This window comes from Asterias amurensis, chromosome 13 (genome assembly GCF_032118995.1).
Source record: "Asterias amurensis chromosome 13, ASM3211899v1".
Lineage (NCBI taxonomy): Eukaryota > Metazoa > Echinodermata > Asteroidea > Forcipulatida > Asteriidae > Asterias > Asterias amurensis.
In genome coordinates this window covers 13,774,136-13,790,217 of record NC_092660.1, presented here as the reverse complement: position 1 = coordinate 13,790,217, position 16,082 = coordinate 13,774,136, and the positions used below count along the sequence as shown (strand labels likewise).

The following is a 16,082-nucleotide window of genomic DNA, read 5'->3' as shown; positions in this document are numbered from 1 at the left end:
CGTTGGTTTGTATCCTACTCTAGTCAATTCTTTGTTCAACCCCAAAAAGTAACAGTTTAGGATTATCACAACCAGTTCATAGTACAGGTTTTGGCAGCTTCTCTCTCTCTTACTGCTTCACTTCGTTCAAAGAGCAAAATTTACCAGGTAAATAGTCAGTACTTTCCCGAGTCCTGTGAAAAAATATCACAGGCATGTTACTCGGGTGGGATTCGAATCCACAACCCTTGCAATTCTAGAGCAGTATCTTACCAACTAGACTACCAAGGTTGCCCGTAGCTAGAGGCAGTTCGAATCCTTTGTTGTGGCAGGGGGTACCGCAACGATATAAGAGATGTTGAATTTGCATCGGAGATAAAGAGTATTAGTTTTGGTTTTTACTTTGGTTTTAACCATACGTGTATGGGTAAAACCAAAATTAATATTCTTTATCCACGATGCAAACTTAACCTCTCTTATAGGTAAATAGTCACAAACTTTGGTTTTGAAACAGTATTTTGGCTCGTAACCCTTTTTCCAGTTTTTGTTTATCATCATCAACAGTTGATGTTAGATTTGAGAAAGAAAAAAATTGTATCTTGAATCGATTGAAAAAAATGAGTTCCCCTTGAACCGATAGATGAAGTTGTCCATCCACATCTTGGAGAGAAATCCTCTACATTAACCACCCCCCCCCCCCTCCCCATCGCCTTCTCAAATATCTCCTCATCCTCTAAGGTTTCCGACTAATGAGGGGAACAAGTCATAAGTGCTTCTCCCGCTTCTATGTTTCATCACCAAGCAGATATAGGACACCCTCTCGACAATTATGAGTCACGGTCTTACCTGTACGCCACTCCACGGCCGGTTGCCAGACCTAGGAGGGGGCGTAGGCGCAGGAGCGCCCCCTGTGGGCGTGGATGAAGTACTACTGCCGATCATACTGTGCCTCTGTTTGACTGGTAATGCCGGGGGTAAGCTATCGCTGGTGGTCGTTGGACTCTGTAAAAGGTCAGCGGCTGGATGGTGGTGCGGGAAGGGAAGAAAATGAAAAGATAAGTTTTTGGTTTATGGGTGTCATTACTCCAAAGTAGAATGTCTAAAAAAAAAACTAAAAAAAAACAGCACCTCAAAAGTGTTCATGTATAACTCTTCAATCTGGTCGCTTAGAAGCCAGTAATGTCTATCATGCTAAAAGCCTAAGATATCCTCTTTTTATTTATTTATGAAGTAACAGTTTCTATTTGAGATGTCAATTTTCAGAGCTGAGTCCATTGCTCTTCACTGCTCGGCCACAACACACAAACTTTTGATCAGGATGCTCCGATGACAGTAAACTATGACTTCTTAATTTAGGACAGACAATTTTAAGAAAAACTTTTTGAGTTTGATGTTTTTTTCTTTTCCCTTTTTAAGACACCATGGAGAAATAATACACTTTGGTCCAATTTCACGGCTCTGCTTACCGTAAGCAAAGAATCAGCGCTTACGGAAGCAGGGAATTCCACGGTTACGTCAAGCCTGTTTCACTGGTTAGCAGGGACTTTTGACTTGTGCGCGTACATACGCCACGTTACTGGGCATTCTTCGCTTACACAGCTAGCGCATAAATTTGGCGCTTGCACAGTAAGCGGAGAGTGGTGATTGTAAGTGCAGAATTCGGCGGCAAGCAGAGCCATGACATCGGACCAAGATGTATTGTCAAATCTAAAATGTACCACAAAGCCAACTCTGATGATTCTATAATTCTCTACAAGTGCGATTTGATGATATTCTTTTCTACTGGTTAATCGAGATGCGATCCACTCCAGAAAATGCAAATTTCTTTAAGCAACATGAAGTTAAATGCAGACTAAATTACCGGGGCAATGAAAGATGGCAACTTCAAAAAATGCATTTCTACTTAATCCGTTTGTCGTTAGTCTACAGCATTCTAGTGTTTAAATACATTTCTTTGTAGTTGTATTTATGTATTGTTTTTTGTTCTGCGCCTCGGAATAGGGTCTTGTACAGTAGTTAGATGGCGCATTATAAATGCATTATTATTATTATTGTTATTATTATTATTATTGTTATTATCATTATTATTGTTATTTTATCATTATCATTATCATTGTCATTGTCATTGTCATTGTCATTGTCATTGTCATTGTCATTGTCATTGTCATTATCATTATCATTATCATTACCATTACCATTACCATTACCATTACCATTATCATTATCATTATCATTATCATTATCATTATTATTATTATTATTATTATTATTATTAATATTATTATTATTATTATTATTATTATTATTATTATTATTATTATTATTATTATTATTATTATTAAATGGTACATATTAAGGAGAGTTGGCAGCTCCGCATTTTAAAATTGGCACTCTGGTGTAGCTAAGTTGTTTCTTTCAATCCTATACTACTCGTAGCATCTGTGAGCAAATACCTGCTGCCAAAACATAGGATTCAAACTGCCTCTAGCTACCGGGCAACCTCGGTAGTCTAGTTGGTAAAACACTGCTCTAGAATTGCAAGGGCCGTGGGTTAGGTCGTGGGTTCGAATCCCACCCGAGTAACATGCCTGTGATATTTTTTCACAGGACTCTGAGAAGTATTGAGTATACAGTGCTAACACACACATCGGTCTATGGGTAAAAACCAAAAATTAATAAATACAAAATTGTAACACACCTATTAATAAAGGTTTGGTAAGTGAAGTTGTGATCAAAGACGAGAAAAAATGAACTTGAACATGAGGTGTACATGCACAACCAATGAGTAAATGATCAGATGAATGTGTATATAAAAATCAAACCATCTATTGATCCCTCGCCGCTAGTCTGGGAGTAACGTCCTAGTTATTTCAACCACGCTAGCATAGAGTTTTATTTCTACCATAATACATCACTTATATCGTCTACGAGCAAGCACACAATGGTTTTGTGAGTGAAGTTGTGACCGAACTTGATTTGAGGTACATGCACAACCAATGAGTAAATGATTGAATGAATGTGTACTTAAAACGTCACACCATGTGTTGATCACTTGACTTGACGTCACACTGAGCAAGTCTGCCATGCTCACTATTCTGGTAGTCAAGTCGTAAGCATTTTAACCCCGTTCCCAGAGGTGATCAATTTGACCCATGGTAAAACCGCATAACTTAAAAATAATTTTTTAAAGAAGAGCAAGTCCGGAGATGAGCTGTTTGCCATCAAACAGGATGAAAGTGTACATAGGTGCCAAGATACATGTAGGACAAGTTATATTCACATCCATACATAGTATGCCTTTGAAACTTTGAAGTGGACAAAATTCCACCAGAAAAGATCTTATAACAAACCAATTTATTTTAGTTAGGCTGTTTTAACATGGAAGGGCCGGCCTTTTAAAAGGAGTTGTACCATTTTCAGGGTTTGCTCTTAACTTTTTTTTCAGTGACTGGCCAGCAGGAACACGGCCCAATTTCATAGAGCTGCTAAGCACAAAAAATTGCTAAGCATGAAATTTCTTCCTCGATAAAAACAGGATTACCAGCCAAATTTCCATTTGTTGCATAGTGCTTGTTACTGGTATTCAGCTTTTGTTTGAGGAAGAAATTTCATGCTAAGCAAATTTTTGTGCTTAGCATCTCTATGAAAATGGGCCCAGTTGTCATTTTACTTGTCTCTCTCACAGTCTTTCAAACGAACTAAGGAAGCTTTTCAACAATGATCTAGCCAGCCAGACCACTTCTGACTTGTCCTTAGGTGTTCTAAGTGGCGTTTGACCAGTGGACCAATGTTAAGGGAGAACACCAATTGTATAAAGTATTTCAGTCGCTCATGTATTGAAATGAGACTGAGAAGGACAGGCCTGTTGGTGTTATATGAATTAGCATATATATCACTACAGCCAGTCTACAAGCTAGCCACCCCCAACTCTTCCTCATGCCTACAAATGCCGCAATTAATTTATTTCCTAGGCCCAAGTCACCACGGTCAAGTTGTTAGACTGCAGAACTTGCAATCATAAGGTTTGAATTCCCAGCTAACCTCTGATTTCACAATGACTAGTGACTGAAACACAATTTTCTTGATTTGTGCAATTCATAATCATAGACGTTAAACCAATGTTTGTATAAGAGAGATTGGCTGTTGCCACAGCTTGGTGTTTATATCTCTTTGTGGGAATTTGCCGAGTTCCCTTGATGGGAAGATCATTAAACAAACATTAACAAACCAAATTTCATAAAGCTTGTAAATGAGCACAACAACTTGCAAAGCACAGACAAATCTTCCATAAGAGAAACTTTGTAAAAGCCAAAATGCGCAAAAAGCTCACACTATTTGCAAATGGTACTGCACTCACTTATTTGCTGAGCGAAGAAATTTGCATAGCAAATTTGTTTCTGCTAAACAGATTTATGAAGTTGGGCCCTTATCTTTATAATGTCCTCGACACAAAAGTATTTCATATTTGATGAGGTATTGTCCTTGTATCTGATCAATACCAACTAAAATGTGTCCGTAAATACAAAACTTGAGCATGCAAATAGAAAAGGATAAGTAACTTGCAGCGTAATCTAAAATAACATGAGTTGTAGTGAAGATGCCATTTAAAGCGCATGGACAACATTGGTACTTGTTACAGACAAGTATCTGCACTTTTTATGTAAACCAAACAAACAAACCTGTGAAAGTTTCAGCTCAATCGTTCACAATATAGTGCAAAAGCCTGCACCACACTTTATTCATTGTTTTCAATCATCGAGGTTTGGACTCGTCAGATTGAGCATTTGTTTTGAGTTATTCGTTTCTAAAAAACTATAGCATTTACAGCAAAAATATTTCAAGGGAAGTTTTCTGCAATGACCGTCCACATAACATGTAAGTTACTATGTGCAAATCCGTGCACATTTATACCTACAATTTTACCAATGTTGTGCACATCCTTAAAAGCCAATAAATCTAATACCGAAGCCATTGAAAATGGGTTTTAAAAAAGCGAATCTAAAAGAGTTATGCCAAATCTGCTTTGAAATGAGGAAAAAGGAAGAGATTATAAAAGCAAATGAAGAGATTATAAAAGCAGTGCATACAAATCACTGATAATCAGTTTCTGTCGTTCTGTTATTTTAAAATTTCGTTACCAGACTTCGTTCTTTGACGAGCTGTTGCCCAGCCCCTGGACATATTTCCAGGATTTGAGGTGTTTCTAGGACGGACCGGACCGACTACGGACCTTAAGGCCGCCCACTTATCAGTGGCTGGTCGGCCAGTGGGAGGGGAGAGAAGGAAGGAGGACAGACAGACAGGTTTGGAAGGAAAACAACATGGGAGTTAATCAGAAGGGGAGACACTTGACATAAAGGTGGGGAGGAAGCTGTGAAAAAGGGTATTTATCGTTGTCCAGCCATTACTAGTATAGAACTGATTATGCGTTACATGGATAACACATACCACAATATCAGAGTCCAACAGCAAATTGGGTGAGGAGTTACTGGATGGTGTTGAACTGAGGACTACACTAGTAAACTGATTATGCTTTATGTGGAATAACACATACCACCACAACCATAGTCCAACAGTTGGTGTGTTGAGTAATAGACCGATTCACTAAGCTCCACCTCATTGCGTATTGACCAATCACAACGCAACGAAGGTCCGACAAATAAGGTCCGACATGCGCGCGTATCTTGGCGCGCGCGGCAGAGTTGTGCAGAAAGGCATTGGAGAGCCCCACGTGTTCTTGCTCACACGTGCGTCGTGGGCAGAGCCTACTGAATCGGTCTATTGTAGGGTGCTGGACTGCGAGCTGCACTAGTTAATTGAAATGCTTTACATAAAAAAACTGAGTGTAAATGCGCTGGAATTCTGGATTTCTTGATGTTTAGCGAAATAAGATTGCACAGTAGGTTTGTGTGCCCCACAGCCATATAAAATAATTCTCAGACTTGAATCTTTCAGCAATTGCAAAGTTTGGATTATTATTACTGTAAAAAAACAAAAACAAAATAAAAATGAGAACAAGAACATGTTGAGTGTCTGTATTTGCATGAACGCATTTAAACTACAAAACAAAAGGGGTGGGGAAAAAGTAACACAAAACTTATGAACAATATGGGCCCAAATTCATGGCTCTGCTTACCGTTACTGTAAGCACAGAATCAACGCTTACAGATGCAGGGAAATAACCTGCTAACATCAAGCATATTTTACAGGTGAGCAGGGAGATTTTTTCCTGTACTTGCAGTTCTTGCATGTGTACTCCACAATACTAGGCATTCTTCGCTTACACAGCTAGCGCAGAAACTTTACGCTTTCCCTGTAAGCGAAGGATAGTGATCGCAAGCGCAGCATTCTCCGGTAAGCAGAGCAAAGAGCTAAGCACAAAAGTTTGCTTAGCATGAAATTTTGGCCTTCATAAAAACAGGATTTCCAACCAAACTTCCACGTGATTTTCAGGATAAGCAAACAACAGCTGAATACCAGTAACAGGCTATATGCATCAAATGGAAATTCTGTTGGTAATCATGTTTTTATCAAGGAAGAAATGTAATGCTAAGCAAATTTTGTGCTTAGCAGCTCTATGAAATTGGGCCCAGATTAGCATAAAACATCAACATGCAGGATTTGTTTTACACATAAATAAATAAAGAGCGACAAGAGCCACGTTCCAAAATAAGTTGGGGGGGGGGGGAGAAACAGGGTATTTGATACAGCTGCTCCTTGCTTGTGGAATTTGTTACCACTGCAAGTTCATACATCTAGTTTCTTAAGTACTTTTAATCTCAGCTTAAAGACTCTGGACACTTTTGGTAATTGTCAAAGACCAGTCTTCCCACTTGCTGTATCTCATCATATGCATGAAATAACAAACATGTGAAAGTTTGAGCTCAATCGGTCATCGATGTTGCGAGATAATAATGAAAGAAAAAACACCCTTGTCACACGAAGTTGTGTGCTTTCTTATGCTTGATTTTGAGACCTCAAATTCTAAACTTGAGGTCTGGAAATCAAATTCGAGGAAAATAACTTCTTTCTCGAAAACTACATCAATTCAGAGGGAGCCGTTTCTCACAATGTTTTATACCATCAACGTCTCCCCATTACTTATTTCCAAGTTACAACTATTTTGAGTAATTACCAATAGTGTCCACTGCCTTTAAAACACATTTGATGTCTCAGACCTTTTCTCAAACATGATCATTGTTATGATCATAATTTTCCATGTGTAAGTTTGTAGGTTTTTTTAAGCTATTGTACTGTATTATCGTAGACGCCTTGGGTACTCTATCGGTGGAAATGTGCGCATCATTAGTGTTGTTATTATTATAAAAAGAAAATTTTTCTTACCATCTGTGGAGCTGGGCGTGGTGGCAGAGCTTGTGTTGTTGGTCGGTGACATCAGGTCAGAGGTCGGAGGTGACGTTGAAAAGAAATCTAGATCTAACAGGTTTCCACTAGATTGTGCGCTTTTGAGAGAAAAGTAAATTAGAAACTTAAAAAAATTATATAACTGATGCTATGATTTAAACTATGAAGTTCAAATCAAATAGGAAGGTTAACTAGGAGTGATGTCAAAATGTAGAAATAAACAGAAACAGTACCGCAAACTTACAGACACCTAAAAACAAATCACTGACCATCTTAACACAAAAAAAGAGAACAAAATCATAACATATTTTAAAAAAATTAAATAAAATAAACTTCTAAACTTACCAACCAATCATCTCATAATTAACAGAAATGTCCACAAAAAAGCTGAAACGATTTGTATAATTGTATTATTTTCTTCCTAGAACTGGACCTAATAATTGTACAAGGAAAACTTTGCCACTTTATAAATTACTTCACATACAGGATTTGTTTTCAACAGAACTCAAGAAGGTGTGTTTATCTTTAAAAATAAATTAAATGCACTGGACATGATTAGTCATTTTAAAAACCAGTATTCTCACTTGGTGTATCCCATTGTATGCACAAAATAACAAATCTGTGAAAATTTGGGCTCAGTATTGGTCAAGAAGTTGCAAAAAAAAAAATTAAAGAAAAAAAACACATTTATTGCACAAATTTGTGTGCATTCAGATGCCTAAGAAAGGCTTCATTCCTCCAAATTGTTGATGCAAATATTGTTAATTTAAATAGTCAGTTGTTAGAAAGTTCTTGTTAAAATGACAGGTATTGAATACGACTGGCAGTTTAGCATGCATTTAAAGCACTCTAGCAGAACATCAAATCATTCATAGGAGGAGTTATATACACAAAACCTGGGGGAGGTACATCTCCCACACCACAAAATAACATTAACAATTCGCGCCATGTAAACTCACAAATCATAAAAACCAAAACATTGTACAGTTCACTGATTAATTGAATTGACTTTGAATTGACTTTAACTATTGTGGGTTCATCTAGTATTTTCTTTTGTACAACACAATGTTAGGACGTGTCTAAATTGGTGACTATAGCTACGACTTTGGCCTGGTCGCCGCATCATCATGCATGAGGTCCTTGACAACAAACACCCTTAATAGCGATAGTCAAAGCCATAGCCGCCAATTTGGATACTGCCTAACAAAACATTTGGTGCACGATATGCGGTAACCCCAATTTCATTTCATTTTCGTTGATTAATTCCGGTTGTAAAGCCAAGGACTCTCAGAAAGGCAAACTTAAGCACTATACAAGCCAATAACCCAATGGAGAGAAGGATGTCAGAGAAGGTAGCTTCAGTTTTAGGTGTGGGAGGAAAACCCCAGAGAAAACCCACGCATTCAGGTAGGGAATGAAACCCACTTCACAAAGTGCCCCGGTGGGATTTGAACCGGTGTTCCAGAGGTGGAAGACGAGGAAAGATACAACTACACCAACCTGATCCCCCCCCCTCCCCCATCATAGGGTCTTCATTTAGGACAAGTGGAAAAAAGACAGTCTGGTTCCTTTCATGATGAGTATTATAACTGCAATTATGACTATTGTACGCAGGGTTACCAGACGCAGAGATCCACAGCATGATAAAGGTCTATTGGTACAACTCTGTTGGAAAATAGTTTGAAAAACCTGATTCTATCGCAGTATTTTGGATTCCAGTTTCCAATGAATTGTTCTTCCATGCGGACAATAAAATAAACCATCTGAAACTAAAAAGGGATCTACAGGGAATGGGGTGGGGGGGGGGGGGGTGCTACGAAAAAAAAGAAAGAGGAGAGTCAAATACACATAAGGGAAAGGCTCAACAAAGGGATCACTATTGCAATGTATTGGTAAGTTTTATCGCAGCTTAGGCCAATATTAATGTGCTTAAGGTGAACAAAACTGCAAAAAAGCAGACAGTGGTACAATACACTGTGTGTACTTTAGGAAGTTATATACGTAAGAATACTTTAGGGTGGTTTGTTTTGAAATACAGGATTTTAGCCTTCATTGTGAAATTAAGGCCTCTACAGAAAACTCAATGTTAGAAATAGTTTCCCTTTTTACAATTTTTTTTTTGACCCACCCACCAACCCCAGAGCCAAAACATTCCTCTTAAAAACGGACCAATACATAAAGTGCCTGTAAGAATATCTTTTTACCTTTGAGATAGACTCTGCTAGGGTCGAACCGTCAGTCCATTATCTTTTTTGAGCATTTAAAAAATCGGTCTTTTTGGTTGGTAGGCTGTTTGCAACAGCTAATTCAACTTTCCCATTTTCTTTTTACTAAGCATTTATGTGAACCTCTGCTTTCAGTCTCACAGTTTTGCATTCCTGTTAAGCACTTTCTCTGGCCATTTAAGCATACAAACCAAAAATACAATGCAGGACAAGTTAACGGCAAGCAGATTATAAAAGTACAAATCAAAAAAAGACACATTCTCCATTCAAATGCTTCAATAAAAAAAACATCTAAAAAACCACAAGCGAGACGGACATGCCCAGAGTACAAATCAAACAAATCGATCCCACCTCCGGCGCGCAAAGCTCTCCCGTGACGATAGCACGCGGGCGTAATGCGTGGGCGAGGCCCCATAGCTGGCATAAAGAGAGTCATTGAAATTCTTAGTAACAGGGGTAGAGACAGACAGACAGACGGATGAACCGAGACACAAACTGAGCATTAGAGAAAGAAAGAGGGGGAGAGACAAAGATAGACAAACTCCAGTCAGAGCACACAGACCTTACACAACGGAAAGAACAGGAAAACCAATGGCAATCCGAAAACATTTCAGAGTCAGGGTAAACATTCAAAACCAATCCTTCCTTCCAAAAAGCTGCTCACTATAAAAATATATATCACATTGAGTACCATATGTTGTTGGCTCATGACTAAACGGTCGGTAGTGTAGTTTGTATAGATTTCATAAAATTGGTTTCACATATTTTGTAGCTTCTGGTAAATGGAGTTTATTGATTATAAGTGGTCCCCTAAGTAATTATTTTGCAAAAATAAACGTTCAGTTTCTAAGAAAGACGTTTCGTTGAGTATTTTGAAGAAAAAACAGTTCATAACATTTGTACGCCTTTTTCACTGAACGCCTTGTTTATCATAACAGATATGAAAATATAATTAACGACCTTCTAAAACTGAGATCACGATGTATTGATTGCTTATCAGAAACCAACATGGTAATAGCTATTTTTGTAAATTTGAGAAAGTTATCAGCCAATTCGAAGAGAAATAAAATGCAAATGAAAAGTGGATTTGAATAAAACTACCAATCAACTTTGTTTGGGACTTTAAAAATGTTCCCCTTCCTCAGCCATGTAATGTACATGTACAAACAATTCTGAATTTCTTTGTGCAATGTCAGCGATATACATGTATGCTCAAGTTTGCATTTGTTTTTCATTTAAAACAGCATCATTTGTCAAAGTTCATTCAGAGAGTTGTTTTAACAAATATTTCCTTCCAGCAAAAATAAAAAACTTTGGATGGAAAGAGTACATATCCTGCTTAGGAGATATGGGTTACAGTCAGGATATACCTATATATATCAAATTGGGTTAATACCCTGTTTGGGAGAGTTGGTTTACAATTACGGTATACTTATATATATATATATATCCAATTGGGTTAATACCCTGTTTAGGAGAAGTGAGTTACAATTACGGTATACCTATAAATCTCAAATGGGGTAGACAACAACCAAGTGATTGCCCGATCTACTAGAAGAAGCAAGACTAGTTTAAAAAATTGAAAGTTTCGATAAAGTTAAGGAGATATATGTCCAAGTCGTCAATGTTACCTGCTGCGAAGTGCTGACTGATTCCTTCGTTTCAGATCACCATCTAGAAAAGAAAAAAAGAAAAAAAGAGAGTTAATAGTGAAGTCAAAAATTACTGGTCAGACACATTGGTGAGTATGTGGCGTTTACATTGTACATCTCAAAAGCACTCAGCAATTTAATCAAAAGATGTGAGGATAGTGGTTAATAATAAACAATAAAACCAGCTCCTTTATAGCGTATTTCCAAAAACATGATCAATGCATTTTACATACAAAACAATAGCAATTATTTGTTGTTATGGTTGTTTATTTCTCCTGTGTTAGAGATGAAAGCAGAACATGCTATAAAAAGAAAAAATATTTTTTCGGGGGTGCCAGTCAGAACCCATACAACAGTTAACTGCCGCATAGCCAGGATCACACCCAATTTTGATACAAAGATATTTCTAAAAATAGGGACACCGCCAACGTAGGGCTAGATAGCTCAGTTGGTTTCGTAGAGTGTCGCGGCCGAGTGGTTAAGAGCATCGAATTCAAGTTCTGGTGCTAATTCACTGGAGTGTGGGTTCGAATCCCGGTCGTGACACTTGTGTCCTTGAGCAAGATACTTTAGTATAATTGCTTCTCTTCACCCAGGGGTATAAATGGGTACCTGCGAGGGTAGAGGTTGATGTTGTGAATGAAAAGCTTTCGGAGCGCCACGGCAGCTCGGGGCTGTATACTCCCTAATGGGAGCTGAGAAAGATTAAAGGGATGTTTATTGGCCCAATGACCAGGGGACTAATGTAAAGCGCATTGATACGGTTTATTGTGAAATGCGCTATATAAGAACTTGTTATTATTATTATTATTAGAGCACCGGCACGCTAATCCAGAGGTCAATGGTTCTAGTTCCACTCAATTCCAAATCCTTTCAAATTTACCCAGTCAGTTTCCCTTGTGGTTTATAATAATCTATATAAAAATTAAATATGATAAAAACTTACTTGACTTGTCCTTCCTCAACTGAAAAACAAATGACAAATAAAACACAGCAATTATTAAAAGTAAAACTAAAATTAACTTTAGTTGATGGTGCAGTACTTGGCCTAACTAACTGATTTTCCATAGACCACACAGTACATGTACACATGTAGGTTCCTTCTTTGACATTCTGTTTCATACTGGGATAAACGATCGGTTTTCTACAAAACTGAAACAAAATTCACAAAAGTCCTTGTGGAGCACCCCAGCCTTTAGAGTTCCCTTATGGGGGGGGGGGACCTTTTGTTTTCCCTTTTCTGTTTTGTTCTCGATAAGGTAAAACACCCACACAAACCAACACAGATCCATGTTGCAGTCACTGCCTGGACATTTATTTGTTCTATACACTTAAATTCTTCAATACTGTAAATAGCACTGTGTGGACGTGTGTCAGTCCACATAGTGTTTCAAGTCCCAACATTATGCAGACACTTCGTATGTAGCGTTAAAACACTGTAGCCTATGCTGTAGACTATTGAAACTATTGATAACAATTACAACAAAATTAAGTGGAAAAATTTGGTAGAATTTGCTATCATTCATTGCCCCGGAATTTTAGTCTGCATTTAATAATTCGTGTTACCAGAAAATGTTTCTTAAATTTCTAACTTACGATTGGGGGTGATAGCGTCAGGCCACCCAGAGATTTCTTGATTTCATCGACGGAGGCAGCTGTCTGTCCCCCGTTGGCGTCCGTGATGACGGCCGGCTTAATCTCCACATGAATCTTCCTGGTCTTGTCTTCGTTATCGGAGTCCGAGTCAGACTCGGAGTAGAAGCTATCCCGAGCAGGTGGTTCATGTGCACTCAAGGTCAAGGAACATACAAATACAAACTCCAAAGAATTTGATAGCAATCTGATAAGAGTCTAGTCTTGACTGGCAAAACTGATTTGGTTTACTATTAGTAAAAAGTAGAGGGTGCTACATTGACTGCTTTGAAGTTTGATTCAGAAGGACTGGGCAAGTCTATCAGAAGAAGAAGAGTCTAACCTGAAGAAGAGGAAATACCACGAATACAAATTGATTATCTACTCCGCGGTAGTAGAATAAAGCAAGACAGTTCTCTAAGAACACCTCTACCTGGCAAGTAGATACCCACATGGTGTTACCGCAAACCAAATATACATACAAATTGAAGGTTAATCAGAGTTATTTTAAAGGAACGTTACAGAATTGGTAAGAAAACAAAATCGTGAAGATCACAGATTTACATCAAACTTACGCTGTCTAATGATGATGATAGTAGAAAACATCCCTTGATATATTTCTGCCTGAAATGTCATATTTGATGAGAAATAATAATTTAACTTTGCGTTTGGAGTTAATCTCTCAGTGAGCATTTTATTCTTCTCCTTTTTTTGCATCAATGTCATGCAAAATGTGTAATCGGTTTTTCACTATTTTCTCGTGACCCAGATGGCCGATCGATCTCAAACTTTTACAGGTTTGTCAGTTTATGTATATGGTGGATTACATAAAGTGCTTACACTGCCAGCAACTGTTTTGTTAGCAAAACCAATTCTGTAATGTTCCTTTAAACCAAAACATTTTCATCAAGAAGGATATTTGTAGAGGCTTCTTGCGGTCGGATGCTGAATCCCTCCTCATCTACTTGAGGACTCTGCGGAATGGAACAAAAATAGATCGTAATTAGTTTGTTTTTCACCTGACAATGCTTCTCGGCATTTCCGCAGTATGCCACCATTAAGATAGAAATACATGTAATACCAAACATGTTATGTCACAGGTTTTCAAGGACTAATTCTGTTGTGTTTGTCTCCTTTTAAAAAATTTGTTATGGGGTGGGGGGTTACTGTGCCTTAATTACCCAGCAGGGTGGATATGTGCACATTATAAGTCTTAATTCTTCTTTATTATTATTAAACATTTTTCCACTAATGATGTAGCCAGGATTCAGTGAAATATTGTTCTGATTGGGACAAAATGTGCTGTTGTGGTCTTTTGATGTGTCTCCTTGTATTTCTACCTCCATGGAGTTTTAAAGTAGTAAATCCAAGTCACAAAATATTCATGGTTCATATATAGTCTGGTACCCTAAAGTGAAACTCAATGGTTTACACTGAAGTGCAAACAAAAACAAGATTGGAGGTGTCTTGGATTCAGTCCTGCCTACCAGCCATTTTGAAATCGTCAAGCAAATATGCTCAGCTTTCAAAATCACTTCAGCAGCCTAAGCCAGAGCACGTGACTAAGTTAAAGCCAATCAAGCCAAGCCAATAGAAGCCATAGCCTTGAATAGCTGTCTTTTTTCGGCTACAGCAGCTTCAGTCGAAAAGCAATGCATTATACTGCAGAACATGCCTGAGCTGAATATTTTTAACTATAGCTCAATGAGTCTCTGCCTAACTCAAGGATCTCACAAGCCCTGTAAATGCCTACCTATAGGAAACTATGCATTGACACACAATAAATTGATTGCATTGATGCATAATAAATTAGTGTCTTTCTTTAAAGGGACACGTTGCCTTGGATGGGACAAGTTGGCAGTATAAAAAAAATTTTGTAACTGTTTGTTATAAAATGCATATGGTTCAAAAGATGTGGTTCGAAAGAGGTGTTCGGAATCGCGTGGTTTTCCTTTTGCTTTGCGAACTAACACGGTCGGCCATTTATGGGGGATCAAAAATTTGACTCCCATAAATGGCCGACCGTGTTAGTCGCTGAGGTAAAAGGAAAACCACGCAATTTCGAGGCATATTTGTGTGGATCATTGTATTCTACTTTTAAAACATCTTTCCAACCATATGCATTTTATAGCAAACGGTTACAAACGCTTTTCAAAGACCAACTCGACCGGACCAAGGCAACATGTTCCTTTAAATAAACTCTTGTCACTAGTGTTATCATAAAACAAGGAAGGTAGTGGTATCACTTTTAGACTAATTACTTTAAGTGCAACCACTACCTTCAGACTAACACGACTATTGCTTTTGTAGAATGATAACATGAGACAAGAAAAATGGCTATGGCAATACATCTTATTAAAGAGAACTATGCACTCTTGCCAACTCTATACAAGTTTAAGTGGTGTTTGCAGCTTTGCATTGTGTGGAAATAAGAAGGAACTATAATTAGTAAACTTGTATCCTTTGAGTATTGGCCCTGAAAACGGGCAAAGAATACTGTACCAAACATCGAGACCCCACATGCAAGTCTTTGTAGTGCTAACATTTCTCCTGAAGAGATTTATACATGGTTAATTACTCCCACAAGTTTACTAATTATAGTTACTTCTTAGTACAGTTTGTTTGGGTATGCTTGATTGCAAGGTACTAAATAACAATTACTTAGCAATGAGCGCTACATGGGCTTCAGCAGAAGCGATCAGTCAGGTGGATATGGGTTATGTCATCGTCATTAATTACTCTAATAATATTGGATGAGGGATCAAATAAATTACACAATATTGTTCTCTCTGAGATACATGTAACAGTGAGCCAAAAATACATTGTGTCCTCTACAGTTTGACCAGTACATGTAGGTAACAAAATTACGAACAACAAAACACAGTACCAGTACATGCATAAAACAAAAAACATGACAGGGGGACTTGAAATTAAGTAAATAAATTATTAAAACCACAAGTTTGAGGCACTTCGATGCAGCAAACTTTAAGGCCACTCTTTCCTTAAACAATTTTGATGCATTGTTCTCAGAAGTGACCTGCTTAAGATGTTAAGTTATATTAGCAATGACAAATGCCGAGACTAAAAGAAAAAAGAAAGTCATTCCTTAATGTTCTAATTTGGTCCAAATTCATGGCGCTGCTAAGCATGGAAGTTGCGCTTACAACCCAAAAAACCTTGCACTTGTGGGATGCAGTAAGCACAGAATTCCACGGTAAATAGCTCAATG

The 16,082-nt window shown here is 37.9% G+C and overlaps 1 protein-coding gene across 7 annotated transcripts in view; it reads right to left on the bottom strand.

Annotated features, from left to right (window-relative positions):
- LOC139945765 (F-BAR domain only protein 2-like) overlaps positions 1 to 16,082 on the bottom strand; it is a 69,647-nt gene that overhangs the window by 13,776 nt on the left and 39,789 nt on the right. For 4 of the 7 annotated variants that reach the window (XM_071943169.1, XM_071943172.1, XM_071943171.1 and 1 more), the window contains 8 exons: positions 13,773 to 13,827; positions 12,818 to 13,005; positions 12,168 to 12,186; positions 11,201 to 11,243; positions 9,921 to 9,986; positions 7,324 to 7,442; positions 5,118 to 5,234; positions 826 to 998 (listed from right to left, as the gene is read on the bottom strand). In XM_071943169.1, the coding sequence (XP_071799270.1) occupies positions 826 to 998; positions 5,118 to 5,234; positions 7,324 to 7,442; positions 9,921 to 9,986; positions 11,201 to 11,243; positions 12,168 to 12,186; positions 12,818 to 13,005; positions 13,773 to 13,827 (780 nt within the window). The remainder of the gene's footprint in view (positions 1 to 825; positions 999 to 5,117; positions 5,235 to 7,323; positions 7,443 to 9,920; positions 9,987 to 11,200; positions 11,244 to 12,167; positions 12,187 to 12,817; positions 13,006 to 13,772; positions 13,828 to 16,082) is intronic. The other 3 variants (XM_071943173.1, XM_071943170.1, XM_071943176.1) reach the window with 3 other exon arrangements.